The 17,474-nt window shown below is 66.7% G+C and overlaps 1 protein-coding gene across 1 annotated transcript in view; it reads right to left on the bottom strand.

Annotated features, from left to right (window-relative positions):
* MOB2 (MOB kinase activator 2) overlaps positions 1 to 10,739 on the bottom strand; it is a 69,246-nt gene extending 58,507 nt beyond the window's left edge. The window contains exon 1 of the mRNA XM_045066747.1: positions 10,630 to 10,739. Coding sequence (XP_044922682.1) covers positions 10,630 to 10,646 — 17 coding nt within the window. The 5' untranslated portion in view covers positions 10,647 to 10,739. The remainder of the gene's footprint in view (positions 1 to 10,629) is intronic.
* Positions 10,740 to 17,474: the final 6,735 nt, after the last annotated feature.

Below are 17,474 nucleotides of genomic sequence, written 5' to 3'. Positions count from 1 at the left end.
GTCTCCCGGCACAGCCTGGACTGCCCGGGGATCTCTGGCCGGCCCAGTAGGGCCACACGCGCACTCCGCCCAGCTCGAGAACGCACGCCCTCAGGAAACACAGCAAGAAGCAGGGTCGGGGGGAGTCCCACTGGGCCAGTTCGAGTGTCTCCCCTACTCTCGCTCCTTTAAGAACAAACTCGAAAGCTCAGTACTTGGGATCACTACCCCCGGAGTACACGGGACTCGGGCCGGTCCTCAGAAAGCTGGGCCGCTCGTGCACAGTGAGCAGACGGCTGCTTCCCCAAGGACACAGGGCCCCGCGTCCCAGAACACCAGCCGCAGCCCTCTGCAAGGGAGCGCGCACTGACCAAACACCCGTCCTTCCTTACCGAAGTGGCAAAGATCTTCGTCACAGGAGAGTAACGCCGGCAGCCGGTCACAAAACGGGGGCGAGCGCACGCCCGCGCCCGAGGAGCGTGCCGGCTCGAAGGCCTCCAGGAAGACCCCCCTCCGGGAGCCCACCGGTCCCCTCCCAGAACTCCTGAGGAAAGGCCCGCGCTGGGCGCTGACGTGCAAGGATGCTCCGAACCGACGTCCGCCGGGAGGAGACCCTGAACACCCACCACGGAGGGGAGGGGGTCATGCACATCCGCGGGCGGCCGCGGACGCTGACCGCTGGGCCAAGTGCACCGCGTGCGACACCAGCTCCCAGCGTGAAGTCACGCTCTCTGGGTGCTGGGATCACTCACTTTTCGGTGTCTGCACGTCCCGTGCTTTCCTGTTTCGACAACAGACCCGTGAAACCAAGTTCCGCGGGCGCAGGCACCCTTGAGGGCTCCCTCGCGCCGCGCCAGCAGAGCCACGGAGGAAGGCCCACCGGCGCTCTAAGGCAGCGCAGAGAACACGAGTGTCTGCGCCGCTGTACTCAGGGAACTTCAGAGCGTTTAAGTCAGGTTCTGGGATTCTTCAGACTCCCTGGACATCCAAGCGGACCTCCACCCTCTCATGCACTTTGGTGGTCCAGTGCCCCCTGCAGCTGCCCCCCACTCTCTCTTCTCCGTAGGCCTCGAAGAGCGCTCTGCGTGGAGGGAACAGTAAGGACTCCAAAGGGTGCGGTCCCTGCAAATGACACTCTGCGTCCACTCTGGCGGCCCCAGGCATGGCCCACCGAGACGGCCGCGCAGCACTAGGAAGCCTTCTACCCATCCACGTCTCCCCAGCGCAGCCCAACCCGGTGAGTGGCAGAAATGCGCCCACGCTGCCGTGACAGGCCTGGTTCTGCAGGTCTCCGCCTGCTGAGCCACACACGGGACCGGCAATCACCTGCGTCTGCGGACAGCAGTCAAGGCCAGGGTCACCTCCCGTGACTCATGGCCGTGCGGTCTCAGCCTGGCCCAGGCCGGCTTCCTGGCACAAGGCTGACTCCCAGGGCTGGGTCATTCCCACGGCGGGGTCATCCTGGCACTACTTCCTGGCCTCCACCCACCAGGAGCCAGAAGCCCCACCCAACCCTGCAATGTGTCCAACCAGAACCTCCACAGCAGGTGAGACCAGTCCAGGGAGAGACCCACCGCCTGGCAGCCGCTCCGTGGAACGCCACTGAGGGCAGCGGGAGCATCCGTCACTTCATGCAGGGACCAGGTCCTGGCTGTGCCAGTGCACCAGGCCCTGGGGAACCCAGAGTAGGTACGAGTCCGCCCCACCCTTCAGAGGTACAGCCTGGGGGCGCGGAAACCAAGCTGGTGCTGCCAGCTTGCGCCAGCGGTGTCAGAGGTGGGCCACCACACAGGGTGCGTCTGAGAAGACAGACTGCAAGTCCCAGAGACCCCCAGCACACGCCCATCCTTCCCAGCAGCCAGAAGGGACCAAGGAGGCCCCAGGAGCTCCCCGTGCAGGGCTCCCCACTCTCTCCTCCCAACCAACCAATGACCCACCCTCTCCCACCCTCCCCGGCCACCCCGGTGCCAGGCACCTCCATGTGGGCAACCCCAACCATCTAGAACCATGGCCGCCACACAGTAAGGGAAGGAAAACAGCTCACTCCCACTGCCTCAGCAACGAACCAGGCCCAGGAGGATAAGGACCTTAGAAGGCCACATGCTAGGATCAGCACCAGGACCGCCCCTGCTGCCCACCACCAAGATCAAGCCGCGGCGACAGGAGCACTCAGCTGTCTCCCACTGGCCTGCAGTGCCCATGCCGCTGGACCCGCTGCTGGACCTGGGGGGCCCACTCGGTAAACATCACCTCCAGGGCACCCCCTCCCACCGCTCCTGCTGGGAACACTCGGCTGATGCCCCCAGCTCTTTGAATGGGAGACCGTCGTCGTGACCTATCAAGGGGGTCTGCTTCGGTGAGCCAGGGTTAAGCAGAGGCAGGAAGCATGGCTGAAAGGGTGAACCTCCTGGAAGGGGAGGCCTGCCCCAGGGGCTGCTGGTGGGGGCTTCCAACCTACTGCGCAACTATCGGGGGGAAGGCTGTGTGCTCCGACGCCTGCTGCCAGGTGGGGTTTTGTAGTCTGTACTGACACCCCAGTTAGTCAGCCGTCCATGTAAGGCTGGCTTCAGGAGGCGTGCGATCCAGGGCCGACGGCACCTCCCAGGCCAGCACCTGCTCGGCCTCCCGCCTTCGGCACCAGGCACATACTCGCCGCTGAGAAGGCGCAGACCCCAGGGAATGAGCAGCCACGGCCTCACGCCTCTGACGGCAAAGGCTGCCGCGCCTTCCCCGCCCTGAGTCCCAGGGCATCAGGACAGGCCTGGGGCAGGGAAGCCAAGGGACGACCCAGCAAGCAGCCCGAGGTGGAGGAGGGAGAGCAAACGGGCTTCCCCAGTGCCTTTCCGACAGCAGTGGGGCCGTCCCGGCTGGGGTGCCGGCATCCGGCGGGGGAAGGCAAGCCTGCAATGAGCAGGTTCTCCCAGCTCGGGGAGCGGGCAGGCCACTGAGGGACGGTGCGGATGGCGTCAGGCAGCCTCCAGAGACAGCCAAGCCCCAAGACCCCCGCCCTCCGCCCACAGGCACCCTGAAAGTCAGACCTGCCACAAAAGCCCTGGGCTATGCTCCGGGTGCCAACCTTGCGATCCCGGGAGCAGCTGTGCCCACAGGACGGTGTGGCCATCAGACGGGGCTCTCCTTAGGGACCAGGACACCAGGGCTAGCTGCACACCAACAGCAGCTGTCCGAGAGCAAGCAGACGTGACAGTGACCAAGTGACATGCTGGGCGACAGCCCCACCCTAAGGGCTGCAGTGCCACGGTTCCCAGTGAGGACACGCGGAGAGGGACGGCAGTGCGATGGTGACAGGGACGTACGTCGCACACACCAGGCCCCGTGTGCAGGTGGCCACGGGCGCCGAGCCGCCGTGGGTGCTGTGCACACAAGCCCCGGTGGGGGAGCGGGAGAGCGAGGACCCCCACCCCACGCCCACCCGGGGCCGCACAAAGGGATCAGAGGCCAGGCTGGTGCCAAGCCCCCCGGTGGCTGGGGGAGGCGGGGCCCTCCACGGCAAGCCTCTGAGCCGCGCCCGCACTGTACGGGGGCACCTCACAGAGTCCCCCAGCCACGGCTAGGAAGGGGTCCCCTGGTGCCGTGTTGCAGATGAGCAAACCGAGGCTCAGGAAGCCCTAACGGAGCTGCAGAGTCGGGACTCAACCCTGAGGCACATGGTCCCTGAGCCACAGCGCCCTAAACGCCTCTGCGCGGAAAACCCAGCTGGTCTCCTGACAGACCTCGGGGCCGCCCGGTGAGGACGGACCCAGCGTCCCCGGCCGCGTGCCGTGCTCTGCAGGTGGGGCCGGCAGCCACCGCCCCCTCCCCACACGGGAGACCCCTCCTTCGAGGGGCAGAGTCCGTCCCCTCGCACTGTATCAGGGTGGCTCTGTGACTTGTCTGACCGACACAGCGGAGGGGACACTGGTCTTCGACAGCTTCCGCCGCGGCTCCGCTCTGGAGCAAGGCCAGGCAAAGAGCCCTCGCCACGGCGCCTGAAGTGTGGCTCCTGCACCCACGTGACGACGGCACTCGCCTCTCCCGTTCTCGCACCCGGGCACGGCAGAGCTTTCCAGAAGCGATGAGTCGTGGTAAGATTATAACAAAACAAACCCAGAAGCAGACATAAAGGTCCAGCTCATGAGGCTTACAAAAGAGTCAGGGCACTCTTATCATGTGTTTTATGCCGCAAAATATGGTTATTTATTTAAAAAAAAAAAAAGTTTAGGGACATCGGAGTGGCTCAGTGGGTTAGGCGACTGCCTTCGGCTCAGGCCATGGTCCCAGGGTCCTGGGATGGAGCCCCGCATCGGGCTCCCTGCCCCGCGGGGACTCTGCTCCTCCCTCTCCCACTACCTGCTACTCTGCCTGCTTGCGCTTTCTGTCAAAGAAACAAAAATTAAAAACAAATTCATGCTAACACATGCTGGGTTTATTGTTCTTTTCAAATGAGTTAAAGAATAGTTTTCAAATCTCTTTTCTTCCACTTCTATTACAGTAAACACTGACAGCTATAACCATACAAGCTCAGTAATTTTTAAAAACGTGGGGGGGGGGGAGTGTGTTGAGACCAAAAAGGATGAGAACTCTGCACCAGAGTCCACGCGCAAAGGGGCTCTATGGGGCAACTGAGGCCCCAGCCAGCAGCCTGCAGAGCTGTCCGAGGCAGCAGTCCTCCTCTGGAGCCACAAGTTCTGGGGTTCCTTTGACAGCAACAGACACGATTCAAAGCCCGAGCTGAGGAACTGCTCAGACGGGCCCCCGAAGAGAGCCACGTTTATCTGGCACAGTGGGGCCAGGTACGGAAGACCCCAGGACTGGAGGTGGGGCACACACCTACCACCCGCCGGAGCCCCCCACACTATTCTTGCGCGTGAAACCGCCAAGATACGCAGGGGGCTCCAGCTGCGGCCCTTGGAGGACACGGCCCACGGCCAAGGGGCTGAGCGCTCCACTGGGTGTGGGCAGGGCAGACCCCGCCCCGACAGCGAGCTCCAGGGGTGCCGCACCCTCGGAGAGAACAGTCCGGGAGCCCAGGGCCGGCCTGGCGGAAAGGCTGGAGGGGAGAAGAGAAAGACGGCCACAGCCCTGCTTCTGACGCCAGCCGGCCTGCTGGGGGGAGCTGCAGGCCCAGGTGGGAGCTCTGGCCTCACCCTACACAGAAATGCTCAATGAACACCGAAAACTGCCACCATTCCTCGACATACCAGCAACATGCCAGACCAACGGAAAGGTGCCATACGGGGTAGGTCTGGTAGGTCGCGACCACACGGCACTATCCCCGGACGAACCGGGAACGGTGACAGGAAGGAAAAGAATGAGTGTCCCGCCCCAGCAACCCAGCAACGGTGCACTGTCGGCTCTTTCGAGCTAGCACGGGAAAACCCTTCAAAGAGAAAGGAGCCAGAAGGTGACAACGTGAATGCGGCCACAGCCGCACGGTCCCCCGGAACAGCCCACAGCCCCCACGTGGCCTGGACACCCCACCCACCACCGCCTCCTCCTCCAAGCTTCCAGGTTCGCTCCTTGCCCCACGCTCCCGGGGGTTGTACAGAGCCGCTCAACGCACACGGGCGTGCCCAGCCGGGAGAGATCCTGCGCGAGAAAAACAAACACGGGGAGACAAAGAGCCGAGGCGCTCCCAGCACGTCAGACAGGAACACGCGCGCCGCCTCCTCTTCCGGACAGGCCGGCAGCCGCGGCAGCAAAGGCACACGTGAGTCACCAGCGGGGACCAAGAGCAGCTCCCTGACCAGCTCCCAGGGTCCAGGTGCCCGAAAAGTGCAGAGAGAGGCTCACCGAGCACCTCTGTCGCCACACCAGCACGTTCACCACAAAACCAAGAGTGGGGGGTCTGGCCGTGTCTGAGTCTCCAGGACCACCGCAAGGGCGATGCAGGAAGTGCTGGGGCAGCGGGAACACCAGCACAGGCGCCCCCACCGAGACCACCGACACCCACCTTCCCAACACACGCGGCCACGGCGGAGGCCACGGCCCCCTCCCATAGGAGACCTCAGAGCTGACGATGGCCCCGCAGTCCCCAGGGAACCCCTCCCAAGCTGCGGCCAGCTGCTGACAGGGCCTGGCAGCCAGCGTCCCCGTGCCGTCTGGCTCTTCCGGGGCCCCGGGCGGTGGTACGAACAGCAGAACGAAGGCCAGAGGCAGGACCCCGATGAGGGTGGACCCGGGCCCTCCCGGGCTGCAGACGTCTCAGACGCACTTGCTACCCTGCCCAAGGCTGGCAACACTTCCCGCCCAACCCGCTTCCCGGCAAAGCATTTCCGCGGCACCTCCAGTGAGTTCCTATCCAGAGGCACGACTCTGAGGACACTCTGCACAAGGCTCCCAGGGGACGCTGCAAGCACAGGGACAGATGAGAGATGCGGGGCTCCCGGGGGCACAGAGTTCGGCCCACGAAGGGGTTCACGGGACCGCCGCTCTCCTCAAATGGAATCTGGATGCGAATCAGGCCCAGGTCGTAAGGACTGCCTGAGTGGGGCCACTGGCACAGCGGCTGTCCCTGGATGTGTTCCCCAAGGGGGCGGACAGCTGGAGGACGCTTCTGCCGCTCAGGCCTCCACGCCTTTGCACCGGCTTGGGCCAGAACCCTTCCTACTTCCTATCTGGAAAATTCCTACACTTCTTCCCACAGGAGCCAATGCGCACCCCTGCTCGGAGCCACCCTGCCGGCCTGGCCTTCCCACCTCCAGCTCGACCTCATTCACTCCTCCACACTCCGTCCCCCGTGTCCGTGGCCCTCATGCCAGCCTCAGAAAGCAGACGCTACGCGTCCTTGATCTTGGAGGTGCAGGGCCTGCCCCCCACAGAGGGAGTGTGCAGTCAGGACCCGGGGTCTCCCCAGCGGAGAAGGGGTCCAGCTCACTGTGGGCAAAGGCTGGGTCACAGCGGCATCCCTCACGATGGGCAGAAAGTGGGCAGAACGCCGCTATCGCTATCGACAGAGCAGCGTGCAGAGCTCCAGACTCCGGACTGCCACTTGCGATGAAACGGACTGACGGCAGATACGTGCACAACACGAACCAACTTTTAGAACGGTCGCTAAGGGAACCAGCTACAGAAGAGCCTGTGCTGTGACCCCCTCTGTGGGAAATGCCCAGAATCGGCAAAGCGAGAAACACAGAGAGAGAGAGAAGGTCCATCAGTGACGACCCAGGGGTGGGACAGGGAGTGACTGCTGTGGGGCGCAAGGCTCCTCTCGGCGGGTGGCAACGTCTGAAGTAAACTGTGTTGACAGCTACACCACCCTACGATTTTACTAAAAGTCACCTAATTGTTAGACTTGAAACAGTAACCTGCGTGGTATGTAAACTACCCCTCAACGAGACGGTTGGAGAAAAGTCCAGAGACTCCAGCAGGTTCAGTCAGGGTGTCCTTACGGTCTGTCCGTCCAGGGCAACGTCCGCCCGAAGGCAAAGTGCAAAGAAAAGGCCCCGAGCGCCCCGCGGCGCGCCCACACAGGCCCGTGCGCACGGGGTCTACCTCCTCCGCCCAGCACGAGAGCCCTGACGGCAAAGCCAGGCCGGCCAGAGAGCCCCGAGCCATCCAACACGCCTGCCCGCGGACCAAGAGCGCCAACCCGTGACGTGTGTCGCGCTCCACGGCCAAGCCTGGAGGCAGGTCTCTGGCAGAGCGGGGCGCTCCCGGCCACACAGCGCACCCACCTCCTCACTGCTCCAGGGCGGCAGCAGCCCCGGGCAGGGGGCCCCTGTGCGCCGGCCCCTGCCGCGGCTGCGGACCCAGGGCGGGCATGTCCCGGCAAACTGCTCCCCGCCGGCCCCGCCCAGGACCCACGGGCGGCTCGCCCTGCTCCCCCTGACTCCGAAGTGGGAGGAGGTGCATTTCCTCGTCTACATTCCCAGATGCTTGGAAGCGTCTGGACTGTGCGTTCTGCCGGGTCAAAGTGAAGCGGCATGTCTACCGTCTGCGCACCGACGCCGGTCACTGCTGGTACGCACGAGCGGAAGTCCCCGTGCCACACTGCCCCAGGCCACGTGGAATCTGGAGCAGCCCAGGCAGCGTCCCTTCTGGGGCTCCCGTCCTGCCCAGGGCAAGGGCAGCATCCTGTCCTCGGCTGTCCAGAAGGGAGACAGCCAAGGACCAAAGACACGGCCACACCGCAAGGACTGACCCCTCTCAAGTGAGAAATCACTCCTTGTAAAAAGACGGAAAAATTCCTGCCGGCCAGTTCCAAGCCGAGCAGAGGGATGTCGGGAAGCCCGAGCTCCACGCCCGGCGAACTCCGACAGCCAGTCGCAACACGCCGGCGCTGGACGCTGCTCTTGGCTCACGGGCGGCTTTCCCGCCAGACCGCCCTTTCCTCCGACGCGGCCGCCCGTGTTACTCTGCGAAGCGCTCTCCTGACGGGACGTGTTGGTGTTCGGGCTCTGCTCCCGACAGCGACAGCGGCTGGCAGAGAGGGCGGGAGCGGTGCCTGCTACTGCAGCGGAGCCTGCCCGCCGCCGGACAGGACCACGCAGAGAAACTCTTCCGCCAGAAACAAACAAAGTGTTCAAACCTAAGAGAGAACCATGTTCCCAAGTACCGGGCTGACGGCGAGCTGCGAGTTAGCAGAAGCAAGCGGCTTCCTCGGGCGCTGAAAACCATTAGAGGGTTAACGCCACGGAAGCTCCAGCTGGTCCCACGACAGGTGCCCGCGGGGTGCGCCCCCTCACCTGCGGGGACTGGCACGGGGCTGGGCCTCCCTGCCTCCAGCAGACACAGCCCCCGGCGGGGGGACAGAGCGCTCGGGGCTCCCAGGCCGGCCCCCCCCCCCACACCTTGAAAACAGGCTCTTGAGAAAAGTCACTACTTGAGCGCTGAAATCCTGTCACTTCTGCTCTAGCAGGCTGGCGGACTCACAAGTAAGGGGCTGGGCAAGAACGCACAGTCCACGGTGCGCTGCGCCGCCCACGACGGTGAGAAACACACAGAGATCACCACACTCCGTCCTGACCCCTCTTTGGGGGCCTCCAGTGTCCGCTGAAGGATTCCAGAGCCTCCCCGAGCTCTGCCCCCGCAGCGCCCCTGGAAGCAGCCGCCGGCGCGTCCCTTTCCCAGCTGCCTTCCTCCAGCACCCGGACCTGCCTGCTCCGCTCCGACCGGGAGGGGAGTCCTGCGCCGACCTCTCCCAGATGACCTCTCCCAGATGACCTCTCCCAGATGACCGCCTGCTTCCGAAGTCTTGAGGGGGGTCTGGGGGGCCAGTCCCCGGAAGCCCAGCGGCGGGGGGAGCTTGGGACACGCACAGTGATGGCACAAAGCCCACAACGCCCCGAACCCGGCCAGTTCCGAGGACTGAGCGCTGCTCGGGTTCGCGCGCGGAGCCCCTGCTCCTCCGACGGGGCCGCGAGAAGTCAGCGGCGGGACGACCGTCAGCGCCTCCCCCACGCCCCAGGCTTGGGGCGCAAAGCACGGCCGGTTGAAGCCCCCGCAACACCCCTCCGACGCAGCAGCCCCTGCGGGCTGGGGTCTGGCTGCTTGGCCTCCGCGCTGCGCGCCTGCGGCTGCAAAGGCGTCCAGGAGGCCCCGCTCGCTGCTGACCGAGCCGCGACGCCCCCGCGCCGGGCCGCGTGCGAAGCGCGTTCCTCCGCTGCCTCGGCTTCGCCTTCCGAGTCCTCCCGCACGGCTCTGACGGCGCAGGTCCGGAGACGTGCGGCGGCCACCGCAGGGCCCAGGGCTCCCAGCGGCGCGGCTAGGACAGCAACGTGACTCTGCCCGAGGCCGGCAGAGCGGCGGCCCCGGCGGCCCCGGCCACGCGCACGCCGGCTCCACGCCCTCCCCGGCCACGCGGGGCGCTTCCCTCCGGGCTCCCGACGCGGCCGCCCCCGTGGGCTCGCGCCCCCGGCGTCCCTTCCGCCGGCCTCCAGCCGACCCGCCGGCCCGGACGGGTGCGAGCCGCCTCCGCGGTCCCGCCGACGGCCCCCGCCCCGCCCCGCCCCGGAAACAGCCGTCCGAGCGGGCGCCTCCCTCAGGGACCCGCGCGGGCGACCCGCACGTCCGCCCGCCCCAGGCCGACCGCAGCGGCCCCGCACGCGCCGCCCCAGCGCCCGGACGGCCGCCCCGCCCCGCCCCGCCCTGCCCCGCGGTCGGGGAGCTACGCGGCGCCGAGCGGGACGGAGGAGGACCCGCCGCCCCGGCCGCGGCGCAGACGCCGCAAAGTTCTGACAGCGGGTCCGCGAGCAACTTCCCGGCGGCGGCGGGTCCCCGCGAGCCGCGCTCCCTCCGGCTCCGGCCCCGGCCCCGGCTCCGGCCCCGGCTCCGGCCCGCCCGCCCCGCCTGCCCCGCGGCCGAGCGCCGAGCCCCGAGCCCCGAGCCCCGCGGCCGGACGCGCGAACCGGGGCCGCCGGCTCCTCCGCTCGCGGCTCAGGACGGCGCCGGCCGGCGCGAAAGTTCGTCCTTCCGGAGCCGGCGCCCCGCGGCGCCCCCGGCCCCCGGCCCCCGGCCCGCGGCCCGCGTCCTGCCCAGGCCGGCGGCCGCCCCCTCCGAGCGGCTCCCGTCCGCGACCCCGGCCCCGAGGAGACGCCCCTCGCCCGCCCGGCCCGCGCCGCCCCGGCCCCGCGCGCTCGCCCGGCGCCGCCCGCAGCGCGCCCCGCGGCCCCCACCGCGGCCCCGGCCCGCCCGCCCGGCCGCCCCACTCACCCCATGAGCCAGTCCATGGCTGCTCGGGGCCCGCCGCCCGACACGCTCGGCCCTCAGCCCGCGGCGGCGGCGGCGGCCGGAAGTAAACACTCGCTCGCTCGCTCCCACACGCGCGCCGCGAGCGCCGCCGGAAGTGACGCGCCGCGCGCCGCCTGCCGGGAAGCGTAGTCCCGCGGCGCCTGCGCCCCTCCCCCCTCTCCGGGGCCCAGCCTGGACCTTGAGCGGGTTCCTCCTCCCCCTCCTCCGCTCCCCGCTTCCACCTCCCCCCGCGCCCCTCCCCCCGCGCGCCCGGATGTCCCGTCGCGCCCCGGCCGGAGCCCCACACTCCGGGATGTCCCCTCGCGCCCCGATGTCCCCTCACGCTCAGGATGTCCCCTCGCGCCCCGATGTCCCCTCAGGTCCCGGATGACCCCTCACACTCCAGGATGTCCCCTCACCCAGGATGTCCCCTCACGCCCCGGATGTCCCCTCATGTCCGGATGTCTCTTCACGGTCTGGCTGACCTCTCAGACCCCAGATGTCCCTCACGCCCCGCTGGCCCCTGCCCCCGGGCCAGTGTCCTGGCCTGGCCTGAGCCCCGCACCCCTGTGCCCGGCGGCCCCCCTCCCCCGCAGAGCTGCTCCAGAGCCCCTGCCCCCACCTCGCCTTCTCTGCAAACCTGGGGCAGGGGTGGGGCGGGAGGCTAAGGCGGGAGGGCTGTCGCGGCAGCGGACCCCCAGGCCTCTGGGCTCGCCCCCCCCCCCGCCCCCAGCCCCTGCCGCCCCGCATCAGAGAGCAGCCCGCACACGCACACCCGCGGGGCGCTGCCCTGGGAGCTCGGGTGTCGGGGGCGGGTGGGGGGCGCCGTGCGCGCCGGGAGCGAGCCTGGGGGTGGGGGTCCGACCGCGAAGACGGGCCCAGCGCCGGCTGCGTCCTGGTTGGGGGGGGGTCCTCTGGGCCGCGGGGCATTGGGGGCCTGCGCGGTCGGCCGGCCGGTGCTGCGACCCCCAGCCCGGGCAAGGGCCCTGGAGAGGCCGGGCGCCCCCCATGGAAGGGGCTCCGGGGGTGCAGATGGCAGCGGGGGGGGGGGGCGCCCCCGCTTGCCGTGACCCCAGCACCGCTGTCCTCCCGATGCCTCGGAAAGGAGGGGGTCCTGCGGGCTCAGACCCCTGCCCCCATGTCCTCACAGCCGCGCTGGTGCCTCCGACCTCCCTTGTCCCCCTTGAGTGCCCGAGAGGTCCTGATGCTGGGGGCCCGCGACCTTCGCCACCAGCAGCCACCTGCGTCCCGGCCCAGGCCCAGGACAGGCCGCAGACACCTGGCGGCACCTGTCCCCACTCCGGGAGCTGCAGCGCACCTGCGGCTGGGCCTGCCCAGCCCCTCCTCCACCTGGGACAGGTCCCTGGGGACGGAGCTTGGGCGGGCTGGCATCCGGCTGCGCCTGTCCGTGAGCGCCCACCCACCCGTGGGCCACCTGGGGCTGGGGAGTGCTGCGGCTCGGCGCCTCCCTCCTGCCCCCAAGGAGGACCCGCGACCCACGTCCCCTCCAGGGTGTGCGGCTCAGATCTCTGCTCTTCTTGTCACCGGCGGGGTGACTTGGGACCGGTCGTTGAGTGACCCTGTGACTCTGTGTCTGCGGAGAGGTGGGGAGAACGATGCTGCGGAACACGTGGTCGTGAGGACCTCGGTGAGGTCGCGGATGAGGGGACAGGGAAGGAGCACGGGCCTTCGCGAGGGCCACCTCCCGGCTCACGGCCGCTCACCTGCGCTCGAGGTTGGTGCCCTTTCCCTGACAATGGTGCATGGCTGGGCACACGCCACCTTTTGGCTCCATGTCGCCCTGTCCCTAGTGGGCGGTTCGGGTCCCCATGGCCTGTGACATCTCTGCCCTGGCCCCTGGTGGCAGGGGAAAGGTGCATCTCAGAGAATCGGGACTGATGTTCCCAGAGGATACGGCGTTGCTCCCGAGCCCCGGGGCCCTGTCGGTCTCCCCGGTGACAGCTCGCCGCCTTCCGCGTGCTGACCCCTCCGGGTCTGGGGCCCAGGAAGGGGCCGTCTGGTCTGCGCTGGGCTCGTTGGACGAGAAGAGCAGACGGGGAGTCAGTCAGAGATGGGAAGGAACCGCCTGGCGTCCAGACCCTCCCTCTCCCCTCTGCCGTTTTGTGCCTCACCCTCCCCACTGCCTCTTTGGGGGTAGGGGGGCAGGCAGAGTGGAGGTTGTCGGGGCGGCTTCCAGGATGTCCTTCCTGTCCACCTGCAGCCCCGGTCCAGTCTCCTGGTGCCTGCTGAGAACAGGCCAGCGATGGCTGAAGATCTGGCAGCCACGTTGGGCTGTGAGGCTGCTGCCGGCCGAGCGGAGAGCGGGGACTCACGCTCCTGCCATCTCGGGATTCCTGGGGGGCTCCATCTGTTGAGCGTCTGCCTTCAGCTCAGGTCATGATCTCAGGGTGCTGGGATCGAGCCCCGCGTCGGGCTCCCTGCTCGCTGGGGAGCCTGCTTCCCCCTCCACCCGCCGCTCCGCAGCTTGTGTCGCCTCTTTCTGTGTCTGTCTCTGTCGAATAAATAAGTAAAATCTCTGAAGAAGAAAAAAAAAGACATCTGGATTAAGTCACCGTTCTTCCCCGTTTCTGTTACCTGAGACTGAAGGTAACTGCCCGATTGCTACGCTCACGCACACGTACGTCTTCTTCCTGGTGTTAAGGTGACGACGGTGTAAGACTTGTCCTGCACTTTGCGGGGGTGTCGTGACATTCCCAGACCACTGAACTCTGGAAATTTCTCGTGGGTGGGTCCAAGTCCCCGAACTGGCAGGGGGTACCTCCCTCTGGCAAGCAGATGTGCTTTATTAATGTCCAGAGCATCGCTAAGTCCGGGGTTCCGTGGCCCACGGGCAGGACGTCTTCCGCACGATGGAGTGGGGTGAAACCCCGAGGCCGGCCGGACGATCGGAACCGGTGTGGACTGAAGCGTGGTGGAAACCATCAGCGGCGACCCGACCGGTGGCACGTTGGTGGTGGGGGAGGGAGGCGCACCCTGGCCTCGCGGAAGGACCCCGTGCTGCTCCCAGCATCGCGGTTTCTGGGATGGGGCGGGGCCGGGTCTGCAGGACCTACGCCGGAGTAGTCGGTGCACGGCTCACCCCAGGAAGGGCATCATGCCCAGAGGAACAGCCGCGCGTGCAGTTGTGCTGTCTTTAAGCTCACGGTCACAGACGGTCCACCGGCAACGGGCCTCCTTCCCCAGCACAGGCCGGTTCCCGTCCTCTGTGTGCTCAGGTCTGGGGCAGTGGCGCTCCCCTTCGTGACTTTTCCGGAGACAGGTGCTGCTCCGGGGGGCGGGAGGTGGAAAGGCAGCGGCGTCCGCCCTTCCTTCTTGCGGGGCTGTCCCTCATTCAGCAGGAAGGACGCAGCGCCAACTGGGAGCCACACACGCGTCGGGTGCGGAGCATACGGTGGGGAGACGGAGCTCACAGGCAGACGTCACCTTACATTGCTCGCGGACCAGCGAGGGCGAAACGCAACACATCAGACCCAGGAACACCGATGACAGGGGGCCTCCTCTCCCCACGACCTCAGGAGGGGACCTGACCTGTAAGGGGGGTAACCGCAGATTACATCAGGCAGGTTGAGGACCCAGAGATTAGGGTGGGCACCTCAAACGGGACGACAGGCGTCCATGTCACAAGGGGGGAGTCGAGAGCCCGGAGGCAAGGCCGGGAGAGGACAGCCACCTCTGAGCCGGGGAGGCCTGGGCCCCGTCCTCACCCACAGCCTCGGAGGAACTGGTGCTGCAAAGATTTGGGGTTCTGATTTCCGGAACTGTGAGACAATACATTTCTGTTGTTTCAAGTCACCGGGTTTGTGTACTTCGTCGCCAACAGTGGCTCCTCGTGCCCACCTCCTCCACCAGGCACCTGCCTCCTGCCCAGACTCCAAGGCGCTGTGCCAGCCGGGAGTTCCCACCCTGGGAAACGGGGCTTGCTTTCCGGGGGTCCTGCAGGAATCCCCCAAGGAAATTGTCCTCTGTTGTGGGGGGGAGGGTGACACTTGGGCACAAAGGTGACTGCGTGGCCAGGACTCAGGGGAAAGATGAGTGTCTGTGCCAGGCCTGACCGCCCTGCTGGGTCCTCCCCGTCCCTCGCTGCCGGCGCTGTCTGGGCTGACCCTGGCTGACCCTGTCTCCCCACTCACTCCCCGCCCTCCAGCGGGGCCCGCCCCCCACCCTGTGGGTCCGGCCAGAGCGTCCCTTCCCTGGGCTCGCTGCCCTGCAGGAGGCCTTGTGACACACACTGTCTGCAGCTGGAGAACAATGGCCCCCTCTCGCCTCCTGTGCTGGTCCCGTGGTACGATCCCAAGTAAGGCTGACGGTGTGGGCCAGTCGCGCCGGGGCAACACGGAGGGCCAGCTGAGGGTCAGCGTGTGATTGTCTGAGAAGCCTGGGGGTCTGCTCTGGGAAGGGCGGGGAGGGACACCAGTCCCCTGAGAGCTTTGGTGGTTGATGGCTCCTTGTCTCTCCTGAGGCATCAGCAAACACCCAGACCCCGTGGCGTGTTCCCGCAGACCCGGGGCGTTGCCCCCCCACACCTGTCCGGTCCCCCAGCAGACCCGGGGTTGTCCTTCCCCATAGCCCCGCAGTGGCCCTGCAGCCGCGTCCGCGCTAGCTACATGGCACCCCACTTGGGCAGTGATTTGAGGCTCGTAGAGAGGCAGGGACTGCCCAAAGTCCTTCCGCAAGCTGGGGGTTGGGGGTGGGATTGCAGAATCGCTCGCTCTCAAGCCCACCGGCTTCCCGCTAAGTCCTGCTTCCCAGGGGCACTCTGGGTCCTGTGAAACAGCAGAAGTTGACCCCTCAGGGGAACCGCCGGCCCAGGGGCCCCCTCCGCGGCAACCTCACCACGGCTGCCTCCAGAGGCCCAGACTCCAGCTCCTCCCCGCAGTGAGAGCAACAGGCCGCTTTGGGGGTGCCGGGGGGTGGGAGCCGTGCCCATCGGGCAACTGGGGCTCAGGGCCAAGGCTTCGGGAGGGCCGCTCCTAACCCGCATCCCCTGGGATCACGTCCGGGTGCTGACCAGCCCCGGACACCAGGTTCCTGCAGGTGGGGGCCCTCAGCTGCCCGACTTAGAGGAACGGAGGGTCTGTCCACCTTGCAGCCCGGGGGCCGCGGAGGCTGGCTGCTCCTGCTCCTGCTCCTGGTTTCTCACCTTCCCACCGCACACCTGGCATTCCAGGCGCTCCCTCCTCCTCCTCCAAACCTCCCTCCCCAGAGCTCGAAGATGACTGAAAACAGCCAAGGTCAGAGCTCGAGCCAGCCAGGACCCCCTGCGCACCGGTGACAGTGACCGTGCTGCTTCCGTTCAGAGGCTGGGCCAGCGCCTGCCCTCCGCCGTCCCCCGGACACAGGCTGGGGCTCCGGGGACCCCTGTGTGTGCAGACTTAACCTTTCCAAACACCAGCGCGGGATCTGAGCACAAAGCACGTGGCTTAAAACAACAGCCGTGTATCCCTGACGGTCCCGGAGGTCGCAAGTCCCAGGCGGGGTGTCAGCAGGTCTCGGGGAGGACCTTACTCGTGGGCCTGTAGGCACCTCACGCGCTCCGGTCTCTGCCCCCTCTTCACACCGCCTTCTCCCCACAGGGGTCTGGGTCCGCTTCCAAACTGCCCTCGTTTTATTCGGATGCCAGTCGCTGGATGGGCCCACCCTGATGACCTCAGCTCACCTCAATGACCTCTGCAGAGACCCCATTTGCAGATAAGGTCACATTCACAGGTACCAGGGATTAGGACTTCCACAAGTCTTTTTGGGGCACATGATTCAACCCATAACAGGTGTGGTTCCTTAGTCCCATGACCCACAGCACATACGACATGCTTTAGGCGGGATTTAGGCGGGACTTGGTACGTCCCAGAGAGCTACAGGTCTGCCAAGTGTCGCAGGTCTATGTGGGACTTGTCACGAATGAAACGCCAGGTCCTGGGGTGGTCGTCAAGCTTCTTTCTTAGGAACAAACGGCTAAGGCAGAACTTGGAGCTGTCCTACGCGTTCCCAGCCTCTTGGCTTTGCCCTCGCTTGAACCTCCAGGTGGGATCTCCAACGGCACGGGGCGTCACCTCCGCTCTCTCTCGGCCTTCACTGCGGGAGAGGAGCTCCCTCTTCCCAGGCCTCCGCAGCCGAAGAGAACGCACCATGGGGAGCCTGTCCAAGCTCCATGGCCCTGACTGTCCTGCTGGCTTCTCTCCCACAGCAAGGGACGGTTCCATTTTAACTGCTCGCCATCCAGCCCGGGTCGGCAAGGAGTGACTTCGTGAACCTAAGTGTCTGCGTCTAAGTTTCCACATGTCCTGTTAGCAAAGGGCCCCCGAGACCAAGATGCTCTCCCTCTGATTAGTGCTGCTGAGGACCCCAGGCCCAGCGCTGCCAGGTCTCCTACTCTTCCAAAGATGAACACGTGAGCGTTAGGAACGTGTCCAGCTTCAATGACACTGGGCGTTGAAGGACACCCTGACCCCTGCGTGGGACTGGAACCCGGGGCATCCACAGAGGAGTCTCAGGCGGGTACAAAGAGCGAGGAGGCCCTCGTCTCGTCTCGGGTCGTGGGGCTGCCTAGGTGCCTCTCTTGCCTCACCATAGCCTCAGCCCCGGCCCTGGGACCCACGCTCCAGACCCGAGTTCAGAGACCGAAAGTGGGCAGGTGGGAAGGGGCTGGCCTGCAGACTGCGTTCCTGGGTCAGCCTCCCACCTCCCTGGAATCCTACCTCCGTCCCGCTTCCGGGGGGGGGGTGGTTCTGGCTGGCCTGGCCTTCCCGGGGCTGCGGGGAGACCCACCCCCCTCTCCTCCTCCGGGGATCCCTCCTGCCCCCACCCCACCT

This window comes from Mustela putorius, unplaced genomic scaffold, assembly GCF_011764305.1.
Source record: "Mustela putorius furo isolate JIRA1106 unplaced genomic scaffold, ASM1176430v1.1 tig00000127_pilon_pilon_pilon, whole genome shotgun sequence".
In the NCBI taxonomy this organism is placed as follows: domain Eukaryota; kingdom Metazoa; phylum Chordata; class Mammalia; order Carnivora; family Mustelidae; genus Mustela; species Mustela putorius.
Note: the sequence above shows the minus strand (reverse complement) of the source record. Positions and strands in the feature narration are given on the sequence as shown.